The sequence below is a fragment of the Mycena indigotica genome, assembly GCF_014461135.1.
Source record: "Mycena indigotica strain 171206Taipei chromosome Unknown Mind.scaff0009, whole genome shotgun sequence".
NCBI classification, from domain to species: Eukaryota; Fungi; Basidiomycota; class Agaricomycetes; order Agaricales; family Mycenaceae; genus Mycena; species Mycena indigotica.
The window spans coordinates 671,009-697,648 of record NW_023503008.1 but is presented as its reverse complement, the minus strand read 5'-3'; the positions used below and the strand labels follow the sequence as shown (position 1 = coordinate 697,648).

Below are 26,640 nucleotides of genomic sequence, written 5' to 3'. Positions count from 1 at the left end.
GACCAGGTCAAGTTTCGTAGTGAAAATCTCACGTTTGTCAGCGCTCTTTCAAGCATCGCAAGGATTTTCGACAAGTGAGTTGAGTTGTGCGGACAGGGCAAACGGCCCGAGCTAAGTATTGTGCTTAGGGCGATTTGGAGTTAATGATGAACACCTTACAACGACAACGAGCAAGGTGCTCATGGGATAGCCAGATGCAAGCCGGGTCGAGGGCGGGCTGGAGCACAAGCTTGCGCAGACAGCGAGTGTAAAAGCACTAGAAGTCATTATAAGTACGGCAAGTGATTGAAGAATATAACGCGCCTTTGATCAACGACGACAACGAGCAAGGTGCTCATGGGCTAGCCAGATGTGAGCTGGGCCGAGGGCGGGCTGGAGCACAAGCTTGCGCAGACAGCGCAAGTGGTGAAGCTAAGCACTAGAAAGGTTATAAGGCACGGCAAAATCAATGAAGAACATAACGCACCTTTGAGCAACAGCGACAACGAGCAAGATGCTCACGCCGGTCGAGGCAGGTATTCCGCATAGGGCACAAGACCGTCGTCAACAACATGGGCGTTGGGGAAGAAAGTGTTCGGCTTCCCGCTGGCCGCCGGCTAATGATTCACAGCCACACCGATCACGCTTGTCAAGAACAACCACAACGCTCAAGTCGACACACCGTCCCGTCCCGTCTGCTGCTGCTACGGCCTGTAACCACCACCCCCAACTCTGTAACGCCTCCCGGAGCCCGCTCTGAGTCTCTCAACGACAGATGTCGGGCCGCCGTCGCCCGCAACTGTTTACCCTCGACATCTCATGCCGACTCAACCAATACGCTGTTGCATCGCCGTCTCTCTCGCCCCCCAACCGATAAACGCGTCAGTAAACCGAGCCGGCTGGCAGAATCATGCCGCGCAAGCTATCGGCGGCCCACTATCCCGGCCCGACTTTCCCTGGTAGCAAGCCGCAGAATCCATCATCCACCACAACTTGCCGCTCAACGCATCAGTATTAACCACGACTCGCCATCTCTCTGGCCAACCACCCGAGAGGTTGCTGCTCCGCAACAGCTTGCAAGCGGCCTCAACAACGGCAACCCACTTATTGTGGGCAATATGTCCGCTTGGCTCGGTCAGCAAACTCGAGCCACAAAACCAAGAACAACTCACTTGAACCCCAACGCTGTCTAGCCCGCAATCATCGCCCTTCTCGTGGCAAACCACCCTCAGTCCATCACCGCCTGCCTCATCGAATCGCACTCAAACTGACAACGACGCCGGCCCGTTTTTCTTGAGCACGACGAGGTTAGTGTGCGCTATCGATACGGTTGACGGCAAACTCACCAAAGCAGTGCTAGCTTGACCAGCAACCAGCTCGAGATGGCGATGATCAAAAGTTGGTTCGGGCGCATTTTCCTAAGCAAGTTAGACAACAACAACAGCCGCAAGCGCTCAAGAACACACCTGTATCGCCTTCAAGAACCTCCCCACGCCCAACTCCCCAAGTCGTAATCTGCCAAACCGCGCGCAATGCGCCGAGCCCAACGCAACAGCAAACCAAACCTGCAAACAGGTGCGAACTGACATGATTCCGCGCAAATTGTTGGCGGCCACCAAGCCGCCCTCAGACCTAGCACCAAGTCAACATCGCTGGACTAACACGACATTCAGGACTGGGTTTGTTGTTAGCTTCGCTGGTCCAGGCAGTAAACTCACCAAATTTGAAACGGGCTTAATCGCTCGCAAACGTTTCCCGACAACACCGCCAAACAGATTGACCAATGCCTCAACAGTGTCGGAGGTCAACGCAGCACAAGCCGGCTCTGTTAAGCGCGTCGACCAAAGTAGGGTTCGGCCAACAATAAGAGCGGGTGAAAGCGGAGGGTGAAATGGAGCAGTTTCGGCAGAAAATCGATGGTAGAGACAACTTTGATGAAGGTCAGTGAGCCGATTTAGTGTTGCAAAGGATAAAACTCACCAACAAGCCACTGTAGTCATCATCTCGTTCCAACAACCCAAACCAATTCCATCGAAGTCTGTGAAAAAACCAAGGCAGCGCCGAGCTGGTTCACTCGTCAAGCCGCGTGAGGTCAGCAAAAACAAGCCAAGTCTCACTCACCAACGACGCGGCGGCCGTCCCTTAGACCCAGCGAAGAGCAACTCCGACGGCTCGCTGTCACCGCAAGGTTAGTGGGTAATTCCGATGAGAGACAACACCACTCACCCGATTTGTTAGCTCGCGGGAAGTGTCGGGCAGCGTTGGCGGGTCGGGAGCGGGGGGTATCAGGCAATAACTACACCAGTTGGTAGACAGGAATAACAGTAATTTGAACCACGCACCACTGAGTACGGTGAACGATGCGAGCGACGAGCGCGTCGCCATCGCGTAGGACGAGGTTATGAGATTGAGTGGGAGAAGGAAGGAAAGGGCGATGGGACTTGTCTGGACAAGTCCCAGGCTTTTATACCCACTGTAACGGCATGTTCAGCCGATTCCGGAGCGGAGCGCTGAAGAAATCAGCGGAATTGATGTTCGCCTAAGATGCGTGATTTCAAGATTTCGCATGTTGAATGCCGACCCCGTGTGAGAGATAAAATCGAGTGGATGTGGCTGAAGGAGGGTTGTAGTCTCTGTATGTATCCAGCTTTTCCTGCCTCAAATCTCCCAAGTTTATGCTTGTATTCACACAAGTACAAACAGTAAGATTTCGCAATGAAAGTACATCGAGCGCGGCGGAGCTCCGATGAAACGCCTCCCACGCTAGATCAACCCTGTCGGTAAGGGTTGATAGGGAGATCTGGCCAGCTCCGCCGCGCCTAAGTGTCGGAAGGTGAAATAGCGCATTTGAAGATTTGAGCAATACAGCGTAGTAGGAGAAGGCAGGACGACAAATATGGGCACGGGAGAGGCTCGGGGTGACATGTCACATGTCACCCAAAGATTTGCAAGTCTATCGGTGGGCGCGATGTATGTCTGTTGCATTATCAGTAGAACACATCCCCTGGTGTATCGCGTCCATTCATGCTCAGATATAAGTGCGATGAAGCTCTGGATAACGTTCAGTGGACTTGAACATTATTTCCCACGCCTATCTGTACCTGATCACACAAGTTATGAGGGCAAACCTCAGAATATAATGAATTGCCTTATTGGTCCGGATGGGCAGCTGAATCAGCGACGCGTCGCGACGCGACGTCCAAACAAGTCAAAAATGGGGGGTTGAAAAGGAGGGAAAGCCATGTTGAGTAGTGATTCCTTGAGGCACACCAAGGTTTGGACTATGTTAGATTTCAAACCAAAACTATGCAAAAGTGGCGGAACAGACAAAATGACCAAAGCCAAATCATCAGTCGGCAACCACCTAAGCCAAGAGCCGTTTGAATCTCTGCCCACATAGCTTCACATGTCTTTACCCTAAGCGCGCCTAGACCCTGAGCTCTATGCCGTTCCCGCTGTCGGCTCGCTCCATTCTCCGTCTATCCGTCACTCGCCTAGTCCTCCGCCGACGCTCAAATCATTTGCAATCACTACCGGCATCCCTCGCCACTTGTCACATATCACCGGCCGACATCGGATTTCCCGTAATCATCATCACCGACAACTCCGTGGTCACTCTCCGTGACCCGTTTATTTCTCTCTGTCAACAACTCCACCACCATCCCCTGCTCGACGCGGGCCGGACGTTGGCCCACAGGTATCTGTTCTCTTCCCCCAACTTTTCCCTGTACTCATTGGTGATTCCAGTCCCTCCCGACTTGAAATGTCGTCGTTGGCGGGACTTGAGCGCTGCGACACGCGACTATCAACAAGCAGGACGCTGTCTGCTTCGCTGCTTGTCTCTCGCTTCAGACAGTGAGCCCTCAACGACGCTGACACGGTATGCCTTTTTTTCTTTATCACCTGTCAAGTGCTCATGGAGGTTTCTTGCAGACTCCCTGCCGTTGACTTCAACCGTTTGGACAACTTGAAGTGCTGCCAGCCAGCGCTCTCACCTCTTTCCGCATCTCCGCCCCCAGCTTGAAATGTTGTCATTGGGTCAGTAGTGCTTGTTTCACACTGTTTCTGTACTGACTCACGACTTGTAGACTTTGGCTACATCCCCGCTCGCAAATTCCGCGCCCCTCGGCCAACTATTAGAGTCACACGACTATCAACAACAAGAATCTACCACTTGTCTTTGCGCCCAAAACTATGTTCTTTATATGGTGAGCCCCGACAGCGCTGACATGCCAGTGGTATGTTTTTGTTTTTCCCCTTCTTGCATCACGTTCTCATGGTTTTTCTGCAGTGCGGAGTCTCCAAGTTCTTCAGTTCGTCAAGCCCTAGTGACCAACCCGGGGCTTCGAGCTGGTGGCCACCATGCTGGAACATCGTGTGCTTTTGCGCTTACGACACTGGTGAGTTAATTCCATTCATGTTAAGCATGTTGTTGACGGAGACTTTCAGGATTTGCTCACTCAAGTCTTTGCGCCCGCAGCGGGCGACAGCGCTGTCAACCCGTCTTTATGACTAGCTTAATCATTGTCATTGCCTGTTCAGCTTGCGGCCGCGTGCCCGCCCTAGTGGATGGACGTCGGTCCATTCCCACTTGCGGCTCATGGACCACAGGCGGGCTGCTTCTGTGTGTGTTGATTGCTTTCCCCTCACATACTCCTTTTTGGGGGATTTTAACGCCAAATTGGATGTAAATCTGTGATTACGTAAGCGCCTTCCTGTTGTCATTTTCACTCGAAAATAACTCACTTTTACCAGATATTTTGCCGCCGGAGGCGACGCATAACCGCCTGGGCTCAACCTTGCGGCTGCTGTCATTTGCAGCAGGATCCCGCCAGGTATGATTCACAAAATCCCCATTCTTGATGAACTGAACCCTACGATTAGGCCCGGAGGTGATGTGCCGTGTCCCGGGACACGTTGCCGATGCTGCCGGCCGCCGATCCGATCAATGATCCGGATTATCCGATGATTTTGGGCAGCTATTCTGCGCTCAAAAAACGCGTTATATCAGCTCATTTTTCGCGGGGTTTTGCTGCCGGAGGCAAACAAACCGGCTGGCCTATCAAAGTTAACGTTGGCAGCTATTTGCTGCCGACCCACTTCTCATGTGTGTGTGCTAACTCTTTTGTTTCTCCGTCCATCGTCTAACCCTTCCTCACAGATGTCCGCCGCTGATCCACGGCTGTGCGGCCATCACACGCTTGTGGTTCCCATCACCCTCCGTTCCCTTTCCTTCACCGCGCCATCACATCGTCCTTGTCGCTTCAAACCAGACATAACAACAGGTCAATTCCGGCGGTGCCCGTTCTACGAAGTCAGTCAACAACGCAGCCAGGGTAGCCGCTGCTGTTGGTTGGTCTGGCTTCCGTCAGGCCAATACTAGTCATTACTGGGACTGGCAAGCGGCACACTCGACAGTAAACATTCATCCATCTAGCCCACAACCTCGCGACGTGTTTTCAATCACTTAGCCCCTATGCGCTGTTCTCAGCCTTGGCGCTTTCCCAGGCATTGGCCCGCCACGCGTTACCCATCGCGCCCCGCGTCCCGCTAACTGCTGTCCGACCGACTCTCACGATATCACCGTCCCTGGCGCTGTCATCCGATACCTTCCTCTCCGCTCCATTTCTGCAACCCACCACATCTCCCGCTTGCTAGCTGGTGTTGCCCATCAAACCTTTTGGCAACACCTCTGCAGTCGCGACAACTCTACGGACCACTGGAATTTTGGGAACCACGACTCTGGCGGTTCTCGTTGTTTTTCTCAGTCTGGTGCTGCTGTGAACCGAGACAGCAGCGGGCGACTGGGTCGGGGTGGTCAGAGCAACAACAACAACGACAGTGGGGTCAAACTAGGCCATGTTGCCGCTGGCACTGTCTCCAACTCCCTCGACATCACCACCGTCCTCGCGACTAGTGCTGGCCGACTCGCTGCGCTGGCCGCCATTGCTTTTGCGCTGTCAACGAACAGGTTGGCTAAGCAATATCACGTTGTCGTTATACTCGGGCGCGACTTTCCTGGTGGTCTATTCAAGCGCCGCCCATCCCCTCCTATTGACAACTTGGGTGCTGCTGACTGGGTCGGGTTTGCTGGAGCAACGAGGACAGGTGTCAAACTGGGCCAATTGCCCCGGTCATGTTGCCGCCACTGTCTCCAACTCCCTCGACACTCTCGCTGCGCTGGCCAATCCACCCCCAGCAGCACTATCGCAATTGCGCGCACTCTCCCGCTGCTGTCATTTCTTCTCGCTGTCAATGCGGCTGCGAGCTTCCTGCCCTCTACGCTGCCAACACCTTCATTTTTCTCAGTCCTGCAATTCCATGTTCTGAGAATGAAGCCCGCAACCTCGCCACGTGCCGACTACCTTGCCTGTTGTGCTGGCGGTCACTTTGGTTTGCCTTGGCCAATCGCGGTCAGGTGCGTCTGTTTTCCACTTTGTTTATTCAAATTTGCTGATGTCCAGCAGCTGCGCCACGACGCGACGCGCTCCATCAAAAGGCGTTCTCGGCGAGTTCTCCATGGATTTTCTTGATTTTTGTTGGAGGTGGGAGGGAGAGATGGGGGGCAAACGGGGATGTTGAGCCGATGAGAAGCCGGTGGAAGCGGGAGTGGGATGCGCAGGGGAGGAGGAGATGATCGGGGAGGTGGACGCGACGGGTACTAGAATCATGTATGTAAATAGCGTAATACACAGAAAATTGTATATAACTACGAGCACTCGCGCGAGCCTTAGCGAGCTGCGAGCCTTTGCGATGGGTGAGTCAAGGGATGGGGGAAGGGCTCTGGGTGAGCGCCAATTCAATTCGGGCTCTCACGAAGCTACAGATGTTGTTCTTGGACTGAACGTCTCGATGAATCTCGACTGTCCTCCTCGATAGTTGCCAACTTTTCCGAACCGTATTCGCTGTCTCTCTTTCTTCAATTCTGGTATTCCTGGTCGGATGGAGTGGCCCAGCCAATGTCTGTACTCGTTGGACTTGGATTGCCCCAGCCCAGTTTGCTTTTCCAGCCGCCCTTCTTTTTCGTCCGCATCGGAAACTCTTCCTCTGACAGCACTTCCTCCCCATTTCCACCCCACCAATCCCCCGCGTTCGGTTCCTTTTTTCTTCTTTACGCTTTTTGATGAGCTTGCTTGCGGTCCGTTCTGGCTCTCCATCCAATCGAATGAGGACATCGTTTGTCTGTCGGGTTTTGTTCCCCTAAGAAGCATCAGCAGGCATACAACATCGCCGCAAACACTCACGGAAGCCATCTTGTCCACCATGACCTTTTGTGGCTGCACTCGCTCCATGTAGTACTCGTCTGGATCCGGCCCCAGTTTGTCCTCCATCGGCTGCCATTGATCTGGGTAGTAGTCGTATTCGTACTCTGGCTCTCTGTGCAAGGCATTCTTCCGTCTCAGTCCAGGCGGAGAGACGAAAGCGCTCACTTGCTCGGGATAATAGTACAGCTCCTCATTCCGATCTTGTGGGTGTTGATGCTGAGCTACTTGTTGCTGTTGTTTTTGTTTCGGTTTCCGTGAGGCTTTCTTCTTTGGCTTTCGCTTTCCTTCTCGTGGACTGTTGTTATAAATTGGCATCTCATACCCGTACCCATAATCAGCGCCTTCTGCTGCTCCATATCCGTATTCATTGTAACCTTGGCCATGACCATACTCGTACCCATAAGGATCGACATGATCAGCTTGAGGGCTTTGGTATGGTCGATAGTCCTCCAAATAATCCCACTCATCGTAATGGTCATAGCCGCGAGGGCGAGCCTTAGGTGACTTTGTTGACCGATGCTTCAACTTGTCCGCCCGTTTCTTCAGTTCAGCAGCCTGATGTTTCCGCATCTTATCCAAAACTTTGGTCTTCCACTCCCGCTCCTTCCCTGCAGCAAGTTCCCGCATCTTGTCATCGAAACCAGCCTGCGCTCCCTCACGTTGAGACTCATCCAGCTCACCGATATGCCGTTGAAACTGGACAGTTGCATCACAGGCGTCCCGGTAGTATTCTTTGATTGCCTTCTCGCTCGCATTGAGAGCATATTTCTCGAGTTCAGCGGCAGCAACAGCGTCGAGGTCGGTTCCATGCATTATTGCGCCAATGAAATATAGCGGCATCGTTGGAATATCGACACTGCGAGGGCTGCTGGCGCCAGGCAACTGTTTTCCGGGGCTTGGATGAGCTGCGGGAGACTTGGTATTCTTCGATATTTCAGCCGCCCAATTGGCATAAGCAGGAGCCTCCCCCGGCTTATAGACCAAGTCAATTGGCGGATAAGGAAGTTTAAACAAGACTCACTGGATGCATATATCGCTGCCAAGGGGAACCCTTGCTACTCCCCGCAATCGGTTCATCAATGCCTAGCGTTGTTGGGTCGACAACTTGGTATTTGGCGCCTAATGCCGCCTGCTCCGCGGCATACGCATCCACCATCTCCTTCTGACTCCAACCCAATGTGCGCTTCACAGCAGTTTTTTCTTCTTCAGTCATCACCCAATGCTCTAGATGCAGCTGACGGGCTCGGACACAAGCAAGCCACCGTTTGCGGGCCTCGCCAAGCAGCACCTCTTGCATTTGTCGGAGCTTTGCGGGCTTCTGGCCCGTCGCGCGGAACTGCATCTCGTGTTGACGCGTCACCAGCCAGCCCAGAAAGCCCTCCCATTCGCGCCGAATCGCCTTGTGGATCTTGACGTCTGTTGTCGTCGAGTAGGTGGCTTGCATTCAGCTCTAGCGGGAGAAAGAGGGGGGAAAGACAGACGCTCTTGGTGAGATTTGAAGGCATATATCCAGATTGGTGCTGTATTTGTAGATAGAATTCAAGAGGTGAATAATCGACATTTTACGCAACGCCTCGATGACACCCACGTTTTTCTCCAGGTCAAACGAGTCGGCAGCGTCGCATACAAAACGGCCTTCGATCGCTGCCCGCCAACGCGTCTTTTTCCATCGTTAAGCATAATAAAATAGCTCACCAGAGTATACACCCGTGCTGGACCCTCCGCGCCATTTCCTTTCCCCAGCGTGTCGCCTGCGTATGCGTTCGGACAAGGTCAGAAATCGAATCGCGTTCCGTCCCACAACTCGTCACTCACCTCCCTTGCCTTTGCAAGTCTCGCGGCGGCCCGAACTTCCCCGCTCCATATCCCTGCTTAGCGCAGTCTCAGTCTCGGCCGACAAAATAACCCGCACACCGAGAGCAAACCTGTGACCTCAAGCTCTTACTTGTCGACTGTTCTCTCCACCCGGTAATTTGGCCTTGAAGCCCGCTGCTTCCCGGGAACAAGCGCAACAGTCGCACCGAGTAAGCGAAAGGAAAACAAAAGGCAAGCTACGACCCATCTCATTGGCTCTAACAAAACTCAAGACGCCGTACCGCCTCGCTTGCCGCCCAGCTCACCACGGCCTACGCGTCAGCAGACCAAGGTTGCGCAAGTCATGCCGCGCAATGTGTCGGACTCGGTCGCTGCTTAAAGTCCATCGCAAGCCCGCCTTTCTTCGAAAACGACACACAGCTCTGTCAAGAAGGTTAGTTAACACTCGTCATTTTCACCCGCAAGCTCACCCGATCCAGCTTGCAAACGCGTAACCATTTCCCGCTCCAACTCAAGCCGCGCACAAGACAGTCTTGTTGCAAGTCAGCAACTGCTTGTAACAACATCGACAACAAAACTCACCGACCTCAAGTCCAGCATCCCGCTTTCCCCAGAGTATTCCTCCGCAAGCAAAGGCGGCGCGGACCATTCTTCCAGTCAAGTTGGTGGTCGCGTTCAACGTTGTCGACAGCAGACCTCCAAACTGCTTCATCAGCGAGATCAAGTCTTCCCACAAGGTTAGTCGTCGCTGTTAATACTGTAGACACAGAACTCACCAGCCATTTTGAAGCTGTAAAACCACCCCAGTCCGTCACCACATCCCCTCATAACTGCACTATTCAAGACGACCCCGGTTCAGCGCTAACAAGAAGGTTAGTCCTCGCTCTCAATGTTTTGGACAGCCTACTCACCAAATATAGGCTTGAACTGATCACGCATCCAGCTCGCGCTTCGATCTAAACGATGTCGAGATGCTGCGTCAGCGCGTGAACAGCAAGACAATTTTGAGAGGGGGCTGTAATCAAGGTCAGTCAGTGGTTTCAACGGTGTAGAGGACAAAAAAACCACCAATTATAGTCTTGTTGGTGTGGAGGGCGGCTTCAATCACTATCGCTACCAAAGCAATATCGGCCCTGCTAAACCAAGTCAGTCGACATCACCACCGCCATTGGTTAGCCACGCGCCTGGACTGCCGTCAACACCCTCGCCTGCCACACAGAACTCGACTTGCGAGGTTGTTGCTCTTGCGGTTGGCTGCAAATGAAGGTGGGAGGAAGAAAACTGAAGGGTCAGTGAGCGGCTTTGACATTGTAGCAGACAGAACTCACCAACTATATAGACTCGCGATCCTACAAATTGTAAGCATATAGATGATAATAAACACAAAAAACCGACGAGCCTTCAAGGCTCTTGGTAAGTTGTGGCGTTCTGCGCCAAAATCTCGATACGAGACCCGACAATTGTGCCTAGCCAACAACCCAGTTAGCGCAACACAAAACAACAGTGTCAGCACCAACCAATGAGTGTGCCGCAATCTTCCTTGCCTGCCGCCCCGTCCAACGCTTGACGTTGCTGTAAGACCAGGTCAAGTTTCGTAGTGAAAATCTCACGTTTGTCAGCGCTCTTTCAAGCATCGCAAGGATTTTCGACAAGTGAGTTGAGTTGTGCGGACAGGGCAAACGGCCCGAGCTAAGTATTGTGCTTAGGGCGATTTGGAGTTAATGATGAACACCTTACAACGACAACGAGCAAGGTGCTCATGGGATAGCCAGATGCAAGCCGGGTCGAGGGCGGGCTGGAGCACAAGCTTGCGCAGACAGCGAGTGTAAAAGCACTAGAAGTCATTATAAGTACGGCAAGTGATTGAAGAATATAACGCGCCTTTGATCAACGACGACAACGAGCAAGGTGCTCATGGGCTAGCCAGATGTGAGCTGGGCCGAGGGCGGGCTGGAGCACAAGCTTGCAGACAGCGCAAGTGGTGAAGCTAAGCACTAGAAAGGTTATAAGTACGGCAAAATCAATGAAGAACATAACGCACCTTTGAGCAACAGCGACAACGAGCAAGATGCTCACGCCGGTCGAGGCAGGTATTCCGCATAGGGCACAAGACCGTCGTCAACAACATGGGCGTTGGGGAAGAAAGTGTTCGGCTTCCCGCTGGCCGCCGGCTAATGATTCACAGCCACACCGATCACGCTTGTCAAGAACAACCACAACGCTCAAGTCGACACACCGTCCCGTCCCGTCTGCTGCTGCTACGGCCTGTAACCACCACCCCCAACTCTGTAACGCCTCCCGGAGCCCGCTCTGAGTCTCTCAACGACAGATGTCGGGCCGCCGTCGCCGCAAACTGTTTACCCTCGACATCTCATGCCGACTCAACCAATACGCTGTTGCATCGCCGTCTCTCTCTGCCCCCCAACCGATAAACGCGTCAGTAAACCGAGCCGGCTGGCAGAATCATGCCGCGCAAGCTATCGGCGGCCCACTATCCCGGCCCGACTTTCCCTGGTAGCAAGCCGCAGAATCCATCATCCACCACAACTTGCCGCTCAACGCATCAGTATTAACCACGACTCGCCATCTCTCTGGCCAACCACCCGGAGGTTGCTGCTCCGCAACAGCTTGCAAGCGGCCTCAACAACGGCAACCCACTTATTGTGGGCAATATGTCCGCTTGGCTCGGTCAGCAAACTCGAGCCACAAAACCAAGAACAACTCACTTGAACCCCAACGCTGTCTAGCCCGCAATCATCGCCCTTCTCGTGGCAAACCACCCTCAGTCCATCACCGCCTGCCTCATCGAATCGCACTCAAACTGACAACGACGCCGGCCCGTTTTTCTTGAGCACGACGAGGTTAGTGTGCGCTATCGATACGGTTGACGGCAAACTCACCAAAGCAGTGCTAGCTTGACCAGCAACCAGCTCGAGATGGCGATGATCAAAAGTTGGTTCGGCGCATTTTCCTAAGCAAGTTAGACAACAACAACAGCCGCAAGCGCTCAAGAACACACCTGTATCGCCTTCAAGAACCTCCCCACGCCCAACTCCACAAGTCGTAATCTGCCAAACCGCCGCGCAATGCGCCGAGCCCAACGCAACAGCAAACCAAACCTGCAAACAGGTGCGAACTGACATGATTCCGCGCAAATTGTTGGCGGCCACCAAGCCGCCCTCAGACCTAGCACCAAGTCAACATCGCTGGACTAACACGACATTCAGGACTGGGTTTGTTGTTAGCTTCGCTGGTCCAGGCAGTAAACTCACCAAATTTGAAACGGGCTTAATCGCTCGCAAACGTTTCCCGACAACACCGCCAAACAGATTGACCAATGCCTCAACAGTGTCGGAGGTCAACGCAGCACAAGCCGGCTCTGTTAAGCGCGTCGACCAAAGTAGGGTTCGGCCAACAATAAGAGCGGGTGAAAGCGGAGGGTGAAATGGAGCAGTTTCGGCAGAAAATCGATGGTAGAGACAACTTTGATGAAGGTCAGTGAGCCGATTTAGTGTTGCAAAGGATAAAACTCACCAACAAGCCACTGTAGTCATCATCTCGTTCCAACAACCCAAACCAATTCCATCGAAGTCTGTGAAAAAACCAAGGCAGCGCCGAGCTGGTTCACTCGTCAAGCCGCGTGAGGTCAGCAAAAACAAGCCAAGTCTCACTCACCAACGACGCGGCGGCCGTCCCTTAGACCCAGCGAAGAGCAACTCCGACGGCTCGCTGTCACCGCAAGGTTAGTGGGTAATTCCGATGAGAGACAACACCACTCACCCGATTTGTTAGCTCGCGGGAAGTGTCGGGCAGCGTTGGCGGGTCGGGAGCGGGGGGGTATCAGGCAATAACTACACCAGTTGGTAGACAGGAATAACAGTAATTTGAACCACGCACCACTGAGTACGGTGAACGATGCGAGCGACGAGCGCCGCCATCATCGTAGGACGAGGTTATGAGATTGAGTGGGAGAAGGAAGGAAAGGGCGATGGGACTTGTCTGGACAAGTCCCAGGCTTTTATACCCACTGTAACGGCATGTTCAGCCGATTCCGGGCGGAGCGCTGAAGAAATCAGCGGAATTGATGTTCGCCTAAGATGCGTGATTTCAAGATTTCGCATGTTGAATGCCGACCCCGTGTGAGAGATAAAATCGAGTGGATGTGGCTGAAGGAGGGTTGTAGTCTCTGTATGTATCCAGCTTTTCCTGCCTCAAATCTCCCAAGTTTATGCTTGTATTCACACAAGTACAAACAGTAAGATTTCGCAATGAAAGTACATCGAGCGGGCGGAGCTCCGGTGAAACGCCTCCCACGCTAGATCAACCCTGTCGGTAAGGGTTGATAGGGAGATCTGGCCAGCTCCGCCGCGCCTAAGTGTCGGAAGGTGAAATAGCGCATTTGAAGATTTGAGCAATACAGCGTAGTAGGAGAAGGCAGGACGACAAATATGGGCACGGGAGAGGCTCGGGGTGACATGTCACATGTCACCCAAAGATTTGCAAGTCTATCGGTGGGCGCGATGTATGTCTGTTGCATTATCAGTAGAACACATCCCCTGGTGTATCGCGTCCATTCATGCTCAGATATAAGTGCGATGAAGCTCTGGATAACGTTCAGTGGACTTGAACATTATTTCCCACGCCTATCTGTACCTGATCACACAAGTTATGAGGGCAAACCTCAGAATATAATGAATTGCCTTATTGGTCCGGATGGGCAGCTGAATCAGCGACGCGTCGCGACGCGTCCAAACAAGTCAAAAATGGGGGTTGAAAAGGAGGGAAAGCCATGTTGAGTAGTGATTCCTTGAGGCACACCAAGGTTTGGACTATGTTAGATTTCAAACCAAAACTATGCAAAAGTGGCGGAACAGACAAAATGACCAAAGCCAAATCATCAGTCGGCAACCACCTAAGCCAAGAGCCGTTTGAATCTCTGCCCACATAGCTTCACATGTCTTTACCCTAAGCGCGCCTAGACCCTGAGCTCTATGCCGTTCCCGCTGTCGGCTCGCTCCATTCTCCGTCTATCCGTCACTCGCCTAGTCCTCCGCCGACGCTCAAATCATTTGCAATCACTACCGGCATCCCTCGCCACTTGTCACATATCACCGGCCGACATCGGATTTCCCGTAATCATCATCACCGACAACTCCGTGGTCACTCTCCGTGACCCGTTTATTTCTCTCTGTCAACAACTCCACCACCATCCCCTGCTCGACGCGTCGGACGTTGCCCACAGGTATCTGTTCTCTTCCCCCCCAACTTTTCCCTGTACTCATTGGTGATTCCAGTCCCTCCCGACTTGAAATGTCGTCGTTGGCGGGACTTGAGCGCTGCGACACGCGACTATCAACAAGCAGGACGCTGTCTGCTTCGCTGCTTGTCTCTCGCTTCAGACAGTGAGCCCTCAACGACGCTGACACGGTATGCCTTTTTTTCTTTATCACCTGTCAAGTGCTCATGGAGGTTTCTTGCAGACTCCCTGCCGTTGACTTCAACCGTTTGGACAACTTGAAGTGCTGCCAGCCAGCGCTCTCACCTCTTTCCGCATCTCCGCCCCCAGCTTGAAATGTTGTCATTGGGTCAGTAGTGCTTGTTTCACACTGTTTCTGTACTGACTCACGACTTGTAGACTTTGGCTACATCCCCGCTCGCAAATTCCGCGCCCCTCGGCCAACTATTAGAGTCACACGACTATCAACAACAAGAATCTACCACTTGTCTTTGCGCCCAAAACTATGTTCTTTATATGGTGAGCCCCGACAGCGCTGACATGCCAGTGGTATGTTTTTGTTTTTCCCCTTCTTGCATCACGTTCTCATGGTTTTTCTGCAGTGCGGAGTCTCCAAGTTCTTCAGTTCGTCAAGCCCTAGTGACCAACCCGGGGCTTCGAGCTGGTGGCCACCATGCTGGAACATCGTGTGCTTTTGCGCTTACGCGACACTGGTGAGTTAATTCCATTCATGTTAAGCATGTTGTTGACGGAGACTTTCAGGATTTGCTCACTCAAGTCTTTGCGCCCGCAGCGGGCGACAGCGCTGTCAACCCGTCTTTATGACTAGCTTAATCATTGTCATTGCCTGTTCAGCTTGCGGCCGCGTGCCCGCCCTAGTGGATGGACGTCGTCCATTCCCACTTGCGGCTCATGGACCACAGGCGGGCTGCTTCTGTGTGTGTTGATTGCTTTCCCCTCACATACTCCTTTTTGGGGGGGATTTTAACGCCAAATTGGATGTAAATCTGTGATTACGTAAGCGCCTTCCTGTTGTCATTTTCACTCGAAAATAACTCACTTTTACCAGATATTTTGCCGCCGGAGGCGACGCATAACCGCCTGGGCTCAACCTTGCGGCTGCTGTCATTTGCAGCAGGATCCCGCCAGGTATGATTCACAAAATCCCCATTCTTGATGAACTGAACCCTACGATTAGGCCCGGAGGTGATGTGCCGTGTCCCGGGACACGTTGCCGATGCTGCCGGCCGCCGATCCGATCAATGATCCGGATTATCCGATGATTTTGGGCAGCTATTCTGCGCTCAAAAACGTTATATCAGCTCATTTTTCGCGGGGTTTTGCTGCCGGAGGCAAACAAACCGGCTGGCCTATCAAAGTTAACGTTGGCAGCTATTTGCTGCCGACCCACTTCTCATGTGTGTGTGTTAACTCTTTTGTTTTCTCCGTCCATCGTCTAACCCTTCCTCACAGATGTCCGCCGCTGATCCACGGCTGTGCGGCCATCACACGCCTGTGGTTCCCATCACCCTCCGTTCCCTTTCCTTCACCGCGCCATCACATCGTCCTTGTCGCTTCAAACCAGACATAACAACAGGTCAATTCCGGCGCGGTGGTCCGTTCTCTACGAAGTCAGTCAACAACGCAGCCAGGGTAGCCGCGTTGTTGTGGTCTGGCTTCCGTCAGGCCAATACTAGTCATTACTGGGACTGGCAAGCGGCACACTCGACAGTAAACATTCATCCATCTAGCCCACAACCTCGCGACGTGTTTTCAATCACTTAGCCCCTATGCGCTGTTCTCAGCCTTGGCGCTTTCCCAGGCATTGGCCCGCCACGCGTTACCCATCGCGCCCCCGTCCCGCTAACTGCTGTCCGACCGACTCTCACGATATCACCGTCCCGGCGCTGTCATCCGATACCTTCCTCTCCGCTCCATTTCTGCAACCCACCACATCTCCCGCTTGCTAGCTGGTGTTGCCCATCAAACCTTTTGGCAACACCTCTGCAGTCGCGACAACTCTACGGACCACTGGAATTTGCGGGAACCACGACTCTGGCGGTTCTCGTTGTTTTTCTCAGTCTGGTGCTGCTGTGAACCGAGACAGCAGCGGGCGACTGGGTCGGGGTGGTCAGAGCAACAACAACAACGAGTGGGGTCAAACTAGGCCATGTTGCCGCTGGCACTGTCTCCAACTCCCTCGACATCACCACCGTCCTCGCGACTAGTGCTGGCCGACTCGCTGCGCTGGCCGCCATTGCTTTTGCGCTGTCAACGAACAGGTTGGCTAAGCAATATCACGTTGTCGTTATACTCGGCGCGACTTTCCTGGTGGTCTATTCAAGCGCCGCCCATCCCCTCCTATTGACAACTTGGGTGCTGCTGACTGGGTCGGGTTTGCTGGAGCAACGAGGACAGGTGTCAAACTGGGCCAATTGCCCCGGTCATGTTGCCGCCACTGTCTCCAACTCCCTCGACACTCTCGCTGCGCTGGCCAATCCACCCCCAGCAGCACTATCGCAATTGCGCGCACTCTCCCGCTGCTGTCATTTCTTCTCGCTGTCAATGCGGCTGCGAGCTTCCTGCCCTCTACGCTGCCAACACCTTCATTTTTCTCAGTCCTGCAATTCCATGTTCTGAGAATGAAGCCCGCAAACCTCGCCACGTGCCGACTACCTTGCCTGTTGTGCTGGCGGTCACTTTGGTTTGCCTTGGCCAATCGCGGTCAGGTGCGTCTGTTTTCCACTTTGTTTATTCAAATTTGCTGATGTCCAGCAGCTGCGCACGACGCGACGCGCTCCATCAAAAGGCGTTCTCGGCGAGTTCTCCATGGATTTTCTTGATTTTTGTTGGAGGTGGGAGGGAGAGATGGGGGGCAAACGGGGATGTTGAGCCGATGAGAAGCCGGTGGAAGCGGGAGTGGGATGCGCAGGGGAGGAGGAGATGATCGGGGAGGTGGACGCGACGGGTACTAGAATCATGTATGTAAATAGCGTAATACACAGAAAATTGTATATAACTACGAGCACTCGCGCGAGCCTTAGCGAGCTGCGAGCCTTTGCGATGGGTGAGTCAAGGGATGGGGGAAGGGCTCTGGGTGAGCGCCAATTCAATTCGGGCTCTCACGAAGCTACAGATGTTGTTCTTGGACTGAACGTCTCGATGAATCTCGACTGTCCTCCTCGATAGTTGCCAACTTTTCCGAACCGTATTCGCTGTCTCTCTTTCTTCAATTCTGGTATTCCTGGTCGGATGGAGTGGCCCAGCCAATGTCTGTACTCGTTGGACTTGGATTGCCCCAGCCCAGTTTGCTTTTCCAGCCGCCCTTCTTTTTCGTCCGCATCGGAAACTCTTCCTCTGACAGCACTTCCTCCCCATTTCCACCCCACCAATCCCCGTTCGGTTCCTTTTTCTTCTTTACGCTTTTTGATGAGCTTGCTTGCGGTCCGTTCTGGCTCTCCATCCAATCGAATGAGGACATCGTTTGTCTGTCGGGTTTTGTTCCCCTAAGAAGCATCAGCAGGCATACAACATCGCCGCAAACACTCACGGAAGCCATCTTGTCCACCATGACCTTTTGCGTGGCTGCACTCGCTCCATGTAGTACTCGTCTGGATCCGGCCCCAGTTTGTCCTCCATCGGCTGCCATTGATCTGGGTAGTAGTCGTATTCGTACTCTGGCTCTCTGTGCAAGGCATTCTTCCGTCTCAGTCCAGGCGGAGAGACGAAAGCGCTCACTTGCTCGGGATAATAGTACAGCTCCTCATTCAGATCTTGTGGGTGTTGATGCTGAGCTACTTCTTGCTGTTGTTTTTGTTTCGGTTTCCGTGAGGCTTTCTTCTTTGGCTTTCGCTTTCCTTCTCGTGGACTGTTGTTATAAATTGGCATCTCATACCCGTACCCATAATCAGCGCCTTCTGCTGCTCCATATCCGTATTCATCGTAACCTTGGCCATGACCATACTCGTACCCATAAGGATCGACATGATCAGCTTGAGGGCTTTGGTATGGTCGATAGTCCTCCAAATAATCCCACTCATCGTAATGGTCATAGCCGCGAGGGCGAGCCTTAGGTGACTTTGTTGACCGATGCTTCAACTTGTCCGCCCGTTTCTTCAGTTCAGCAGCCTGATGTTTCCGCATCTTATCCAAAACTTTAGTCTTCCACTCCCGCTCCTTCCCTGCAGCAAGCTCCCGCATCTTGTCATCGAAACCAGCCTGCGCTCCCTCACGCTGAGACTCATCCAGCTCACCGATATGCCGTTGAAACTGGACAGTTGCATCACAGGCGTCCCGGTAGTATTCTTTGATTGCCTTCTCGCCGCATTGAGAGCATATTTCTCGAGTTCAGCGGCAGCAACAGCGTCGAGGTCGGTTCCATGCATTATTGCGCCAATGAAATATAGCGGCATCGTTGGAATATCGACACTGCGAGGGCTGCTGGCGCCAGGCAACTGTTTTCCGGGGCTTGGATGAGCTGCGGGAGACTTGGTATTCCTCGATATTTCAGCCGCCCAATTGGCATAAGCAGGAGCTTCCCCCGGCTTATAGACCAAGTCAATTGGCGGATAAGGAAGTTTAAACAAGACTCACTGGATGCATATATCGCTGCCAAGGGGAACCCTTGCTACTCCCCGCAATCGGTTCATCAATGCCTAGCGTTGTTGGGTCGACAACTTGGTATTTGGCGCCCAATGCCGCCTGCTCCGCGGCATACGCATCCACCATCTCCTTCTGACTCCAACCCAATGTGCGCTTCACAGCAGTTTTTTCTTCTTCAGTCATCACCCAATGCTCTAGATGCAACTGACGGGCTCGGACACAAGCAAGCCACCGTTTGCGGGCCTCGCCAAGCAGCACCTCTTGCATTTGTCGGAGCTTTGCGGGCTTCTGGCCCGTCGCGCGGAACTGCATCTCGTGTTGACGGGTCACCAGCCAGCCCAGAAAGCCCTCCCATTCGCGCCGAATCGCCTTGTGGATCTTGACGTCTGTTGTCGTCGAATATGTGGATTGCATACAGCTCTAGCGGGAGAAAGAGGGGGGAAAGACAGACGCTCTTGGTGAGATTTGAAGGCATATATCCAGATTGGTGCCGTTGCCTCGTGTTTGTAGATAGAATTCAAGAGGTGGCATGACCTCATTGCGCGTCTAATTCCGATTAGATGCTCCCGACGACCAAACAAAGTCCACTAGCACCCACAACCCCTACGTTTACGAGTTTTGAGCTACCCAGAACGAGCATTCGCAACAGTTTGTTCATAACCACGGATGGGCTTACAAATCACTGAACGCCGCGAGCCATGACACCCACGTTTTTTTCCAGGTCAAACGAGTCGGCAGCGTCGTTATGCATTTTGGGGGAAATGCCACCTTTCAGAGCTGTCCATTCTAGCAAGTTGCATATAAGGTATCCTATGATGATTAATTTACAGCTCCGTTGCCCATCTTTTCCTTCTTCCAAGCAACAAAGTCATCGAGGAGGGTCGGCCACGCCTGCAATTGAATTAGCGTGAACCAATAGTGCATTCCCGGACATACCCCATCGGCCTCGTAGTCTTGCAGCGAAGGCTTGATCGTGCGGCAGAACTCGAGCATCTGTCATAGGTCGGAACGTGAAATAGGGAAAAGGAGGATGCCCACCATGCTCCAGAGATCTTTGTTGGTCGCCTTATATGCTCCGTCCTTTTCCTGCAGCCAATTAAACTCGGTTGGGCACAATAAACCGGACGCACGCCAATAAACTCAAGGACTTCGCTCATGATAGGATATTGAGGGGTAAGCAGAACACCCCACAACGCCACCGAAGTCTGTTGTTGTATCAGTCGAGCGCATGTGTGAGAATCCAGTCAACATGCCTCCATGTCGATGTTGCGAGATTGTCTGGATTAAAGAGTTAATATGTGCTCTGAACGGATGTGAATGAATGTACTCGGGCTTTGCATAACTGAAACAATAAGAGTAGAAAGTTTGGAAAGCCGCTTTGGGGTCCGCAGTATATCGGCTTATAGCGCTACGGTCGTACGGGTCCTTTTTGTTCCCGCTCTTCGCTGGGGCCTTGCCTTTGGTTAGCAATTGCTCGAGGTCGGAGGCAAACATGGCGAGTTGAGGTAGAGAAGAAATTCTGAGAGGAGTTCGTCACCCATCAGGGAATAAGTGGCGCACATACCTAATAGAGTCCGTTCCCTTGGTCCACTCTTCCTTGGTGAATTTGCCCATTTCCTTCGCGTCTAATTGCCAGGCGATGATTAGTGGAAGTGCGCCTTCGAGGGGTATCTCGGCGTCGGTGCAAAAGCGCTCGAGACCTTCTGGACCGATGACATTTGGGTCATCCTCGTCGGCATACTTGGTGAAGATGGAAGCGGCGCGTTCAGCACTGTAAGGCTCGACTTTGCCAGGAGTTGATTTGGTTGCTGCAGCCTTGGTTGGGGGTGGCGCAGAGGCTATAGGTTTGGGCTCAGCGAGAGTGGATGGGGCAGGCATTGGTGCTGGAGGTGTAGAGACCTTGATGATTGACGGTAAGCTAGCATTGGCGCGGGAGAAGGGGACGGGAAACATACCAGTGTGGGAGTAGGTGGAGACTTACTCTGCGTGTCGTCGTCACTATGAGGGGGAGATTCATGGTTGAGACAACTGCAAAGAGAAGAAAAGGGGGACATGGGCGCGTGTCCACATGCAGGAGGGCAAAGAAAATAGGCTGTAGACACTCACAGCTTGAGTTCAGCGTCGCTCTGTGTCACGTCACATATTTGGCAGCAACGGGTCAGACAAATAAATACTTACGTTATCGTCCCTAAAATATTTGCGGAATGTGAAGAGTGCAGCATGGTAGAAGGGACGCGAGGAAGAGGCATGGAGGATGATGAAGATCAGCAATGTTAATGGGAAAATATGATTAATATGCGCACGTATCGTCCACTGCTTTCTTGCCTTTCTTAGCAGCCGGCTTTTTGGCAGTAGTTTTGGCCTTTTTGGGTGCGGGAGCCGTTTCGGAGGCATCGTCGGTCTTCTTCTTGCGGGTTGTCTTCTTCGCGGGTGGTGGCGACGCGTCTTTACTGGTGGACGCATTGGAAGACCGAGCATTACTTCTAGTACTGCGGCTTGGCGCAGCCTCGACTGGTTCTGTATCGCGTTTTCTCTACATCGAAATGAGTGAATATTCCCATATTATGAGTGGCACACACTTTGGGAGGCATGGCTCGTCGCGGCGCGTCGGTAAGAGCAATTAGTGACACGCGCCGTGACTGTGACCTTTTATTCTTTCAAACTCTCACCATCCCTCCACGAACCTGGCCAAATCAATTCATCGTTTTCATGGTCGAAGTCTATAATCCCAATCCAACTATTTTTGCTCCAACCAAAGCATCCAGAGCCGCTCCTCTCTGGCTCCACGATGCTGAATCAGATGCCAACGCCGATGAATCAGACGACGCGCCTGAACCCATAGACAATGAAGAAATTTTTGGTAACGACTCTTATCCTCTATATGCTGCTGATCTGACACCGCATAGACTTGATTCGCTCGATTGCCGACCCTGAACATCCAAACACACTCGAAGAACTGCGTGTAGTGTCTGCACCCCAAATATCCATTCAAGGCAATCGTGTCCATGTAGAATTCACTCCAACCGTACCCCATTGTGGCATGTCGACCCTCATCGGCCTCTCGATCCGCGTCAGGCTTTTACGGGCCCTCCCCAGTCGATTCAAAGTCGACATCACTCTCAAGCCTGGCTCACACCAGAGCGAATTAGCTGGTGAGTGCCATCAGTCATGGTCGAGGCTTGGATTGAACCGGTTCAGTTAACAAGCAACTCAATGACAAGGAGCGCGTTGCTGCAGCATTAGAAAACCCTGCTCTTGTCCAGACTGTAGAGCATACGCTTGAGAACGCTTATCGACGAGGACAGCCAGTGGATGATGAATGACTGTATGATCCATCACGTGTATCTTTAAAGTTAACTTTTTGTATCGATATGCTTTCTGATCGCCCTTTTGCTTTGCAGTCTTTCACGTGAACTGCACAGTTTGCCTTGCCTTTAGACCATGACGACGGGACAGGACATGGTTCCACGACTGTATCAAGAAGAGATACTAGAGCGAGCACAACAAGAGAACATCATCGCTGCGCTCGATACGGGAACTGGCAAGACCTTTATAAGTCTTCTACTCATCAAATGGATTTCCTCCACCCGCACGAATGCGAAAACAGTCTTCCTCGTACCCAAAGCCGCCTTGGTCCAACAGCAAGCGGAATTCATTACATCCAAAAGCGCCTTAAGAGTTGATCGGCTCTGGGGAGCCATGGCTGATATTCCCCTCTCCGACAAGTATACCTGCCTCTTCAGAATCCCTTGTTACTGACGACTTCTTAGAGAGGCCTGGCAACGAAAACTCAGCCTCCATGATGTTGCCGTTATGACTCGTAAGTTCGTCACACTCACCTGAATCGGTCTGACCCACCTTAGCTCAAATTTTGGTCAACCTCCTAACCCACGGATTATGGTCTATGGAACAAATCTCCCTCCTCATCTTCGACGAATGTCACCACACGCAGAAGAGCCATCCTTATAACGTAATCATGCGTGGATACTTCCAGTTGTCTGACTCCGTCGTATGTTTTCGAACCTGATCTGACAAAGCAATTCCTAACCCCATCATTTTAGCGTCCCAAAATCTTCGGCATGACTGCAAGTCCTATCTGGAATATCCGCGACGTCCTTGGCTCGATGGCTGTTCTAGAGCGATCTTTAGATGCCGCGATTGTGACCGTATCCCGCCATTTGAAGGAAATGCATGTCTATACTCCCAAAGCTGTTGAGGTATTCCTTCAGTCTATTTCGCGTCAATTTCTCAAGTTTGCAGGAGGTAAAGCTCTATAAGGTTCAGGTGGATGCCAATCTGACTTGGACACTGATGGACTATTTGGATGTTTTTGTCACTTTGTTCGATCAGCTCAGCATCGACTGGGACTCCGTCCGAAGACGACATCATTCCACGCGCAACAACTTGGGCCTTCATTGCGCTTCCTTATGTGTCTATCTCGAAGTGACTTGCGCGCTGCAAAAGGCCGACCTGAAAGAATTGGTATTCATCGGAATAGCGGACGAAGTTGCACAAGTCCAATCTATCTTGAACGAATATGTTTACCTCGTCGAACCCGGCTCGATGTCGCTGACCCATTGCTCCAACAAACTCTATACTCTTGTCGACATCCTGCTAGCCCATATGACGTCCGACTCATATGGGATCGTCTTTGTTGAGCAACGGCAGACTGCCGCCTGTCTTGCCCATCTGCTCCCTCTCATTCCTGAACTGGTTGGTCTTGTCCGATGTGGAGCGCTATTGGGGCACAAGGAGGGGAACGATTCGCTTCCAGTCATATTTGGCAGCAACTTGACTCCGCAGGAAACAATACAGGCTTTTCGCGAGCGCCACATCAACCTTGGTAAGCCTTATCTTGGAGCTGTCTATCTCACCCTCAATTTGCTCTCTAGTTATTGCAACGTCGGTCGCAGATGAGGGTCTGGACTTCCCAGTCAGTAAATCTTAAAACATGCCAATACTCCGCCTGAGCGTTCCAAACAGGCTTGCAATCTCGTCGTCCGATTTGATGCTATGCATCATATCATAGACTATGTTCAATCTCGAGGACGAGCCCGAACGGAGGCATCGACTTTTGTCGTAATGGTCGAAGAGGGAAACAAGGCTGAACTCAACCGCTATCAACTCTTCACTGAGAAGGAACCCACGTTGAAGCTACTCTACGAGGAAGACCGGGACACAGGCGCAAATGACCCCAATGAACTTACGCCCAGGGAATCTTTTGCCATTGGATCAACTGGCGCTATCCTTACGTACGATAATGCCGGTGCTATCTTGAGCAAACTTTGCTCGCGTCTCCCACGGGACGTCGTTCACCAGCCTAAATATTCCGGCGACTTCGAAGTTACACTCGTGTTGCCCCCTTCCCTCTGTCTTCCGCGTGAAGAACTTTGCTACACCGGACCGGCAAAGAAGTCAAAACGAGAAGCCAAGCGTGCTGTCGCGTTTGCTGCAGTCAAGCGTTTGTTTGAGCTTGGGGTATTAGATGAACGCCTCCTCCCTTGCCCGAAGACTGTCGTAGATGATGCTGCAGTGGTGGCCCAAGTCGAACAAATTCCAAAGATGATGGGGGTGCTAGTAAAAGACCCGTGGACCACGACTCACTCTGATGAGCTGTGGATCCACACAATCAAAATCGCGGAGCAATGCGTCGCAGGGCTAATTACTGGAACGCGACTTGTGCCTGCAAAATTGAAGAGCATATTTTCATTGGAAGGCCAGCGTCTCAACTTCAACATGTCACCCTCTGATGCGCGAGAACTATTGTATCGCTACACCAAAGAATGCATCTGGACCAGAATATCCAGCAGCCCCATAGCCCACCCTCTCAACTTCTACATCGTCCCGGTTCTTGATTCCCAGCCTGATTGGGCGGCTATCCATCAGTTTCTCGCACCTCCGAATCCAGATATCGAAAAGACTTGGCAACACATCAGTGAGAGTCACTATGGTCGAATTCTCGTACGCAATGTCAATCTCACAGGTCATATATTCCTGTTGCGAAGCATTCGACGCGACCTCTCTCCCATGTCGACACCTCCTGCGGATGCAGTTGAGGCGGGATTCCCAACTTATCGCGAATATTGGACCCAGAAGTGGACAGGAAGACAGGATACACGTAACTACGGACCTTTCGTGCCTCTAGACGGCCCATTGCTCGAATTAATTCCCGTGTCTCGATTGACCCCGCCAGATCTTTCAGCCCGGCCTGTGCTATACCCTCTGGGCTGTTGTCGCATAATCGATATACCGCATGGTTTGCAAGACGTGTTACTTGTGTTGCCGGCCCTTTATCGTCGGTTGACATCCGTTTACCGCGCCGGCCAACTGCGCAAGTCTCTTTCCTTGCCTCCGATCTCCGACAACATTCTTGTTGAAGCACTGACAATCCCTTCGGCAAATGTCGACTATTCGTAAGTTGTATTGGACGTGAATCGGTGCCTGTCGCTCAATCTCGTCAGAAACCAGCGCCTCGAGACTCTCGGTGATGCCGTGCTGCAGCTCTGCACAAGTGTTCATGTATTCAACCAGCTTCCTTTTGCCAATGAGGGGGAACTGTCCAAAGGGCGACAAAATTGCGTATCCAACCGTTTCTTACTCTACCGCGGAAAAGAGATCGGCATTGAATCTTTCCTCATCTGCGAGACAATGGGAATGAAATTATGGCTCTCGGACATCCAAAGGAACCCCAGCGACAGTCACGGTGAGAGATGTGTTGCAAGGGAACTGCCAAGACGCAGTCTACAAGAGACCATGGAGTCGATTTTGGGAGCGAGCTACATAACTGGGGGAATCGACATGGCGCTGGCTACTGGCCAGGCGTTAGGCATGAATTTAGGTGGCGCTGTACCGTGGCAGGTTCGATATGCGAAAGCGAACTCGCCTGTACCTGATATGTTTTACGACTTGCAAGAACGTCTCGGATATTCATTCAACTCTGGTGTTTTACTTCTCGAGGCGCTCACCCATCCGTCTTTCGACAACCAAGCAACCAATTCGTATCAACGGCTGGAATTCTTGGGGGATGCAGTCATTTACCTAGTGGTGATGGACTATATGTATCGAACCTTTCCTGACTCCACGCCTGATCAGCTGGCGTGGCCGCGAACGAGAGCAGTTGCGGCACCTGCCCAGGCCATGCTTGCTATCAAGCGTTTGAAACTCGACAAGCTCCTCCTTGCAAATAACGTAGCATTGAGCAAGGAAATCGATGACTGGGTTCCTCGACTAGCAAACTGTAGTGGAGAGGAGATTATAAAATGCGGGTGGAAATACGACCCTCCTAAGGCTCTCAGGTATAGAGGCCATTTTGCGTGTCGCTATATATGTCTGACCATCGCACAGCGACGTGTTCGAGAGTGTGATTGGCGCGGTTCTCGTGGATTCGCATTATGACTGGGATAAAACAAGTGCAGTTGTGGAGTATTGCATGGAAGAAGTACTCCCAGTTCTGGGACCCTTTGTTCCCCGAGATCCCGTCACAGAACTACTGGAATGGGCGGCAAAGGCTGGTTGTCGCATTGATAAGCACATCGACTTTCGCAAATCCGCTGAAGGAGTCAGCGTCTGGGCGCATAACGTATACGTGTGTGGTCCGATTGAAGGGACAGGCTCTGTAGCAAAGCAGCTGGCAGCCGTTGATGCCTTGCCGTTGTTGAAGAACTGCTTGGAAAATGTTTGCAATTGTACTCGTAACGCGTCATGACTAATGTACTCGCTTGTCATATCACGTGACTGTGACAA

General features: G+C 52.3%; 2 protein-coding genes across 2 annotated transcripts; one reads left to right on the top strand and one right to left on the bottom strand.

Moving 5' to 3' along the window:
• Positions 1-19,716: 19,716 nt before the first annotated feature.
• MIND_01007700 (Defective in cullin neddylation protein) lies at positions 19,717-21,375 on the bottom strand (the record flags this gene model as incomplete). The annotated part of the gene is made up of 10 exons (XM_037366674.1): positions 19,717-19,788; positions 19,834-19,890; positions 19,936-19,983; positions 20,028-20,102; positions 20,151-20,175; positions 20,225-20,416; positions 20,462-20,735; positions 20,879-20,895; positions 21,004-21,023; positions 21,076-21,375. 10 exons carry the CDS (start codon positions 21,373-21,375, stop codon positions 19,717-19,719), a joined length of 1,080 nt encoding a protein of 359 aa, XP_037216068.1.
• Positions 21,376-21,606: 231 nt separating this feature from the next.
• MIND_01007600 (uncharacterized protein) lies at positions 21,607-26,602 on the top strand (the record flags this gene model as incomplete). Its single annotated transcript, XM_037366673.1, has 12 exons — positions 21,607-21,757; positions 21,804-22,049; positions 22,096-22,205; positions 22,336-22,622; positions 22,668-22,717; positions 22,761-22,906; positions 22,959-23,114; positions 23,158-23,740; positions 23,790-23,830; positions 23,881-25,310; positions 25,359-26,192; positions 26,242-26,602. The coding sequence occupies 12 exons, from the start codon at positions 21,607-21,609 to the stop codon at positions 26,600-26,602; spliced, it is 4,395 nt and encodes a 1,464-aa protein (XP_037216067.1).
• Between the last annotated feature and the right edge of the window lie 38 nt (positions 26,603-26,640).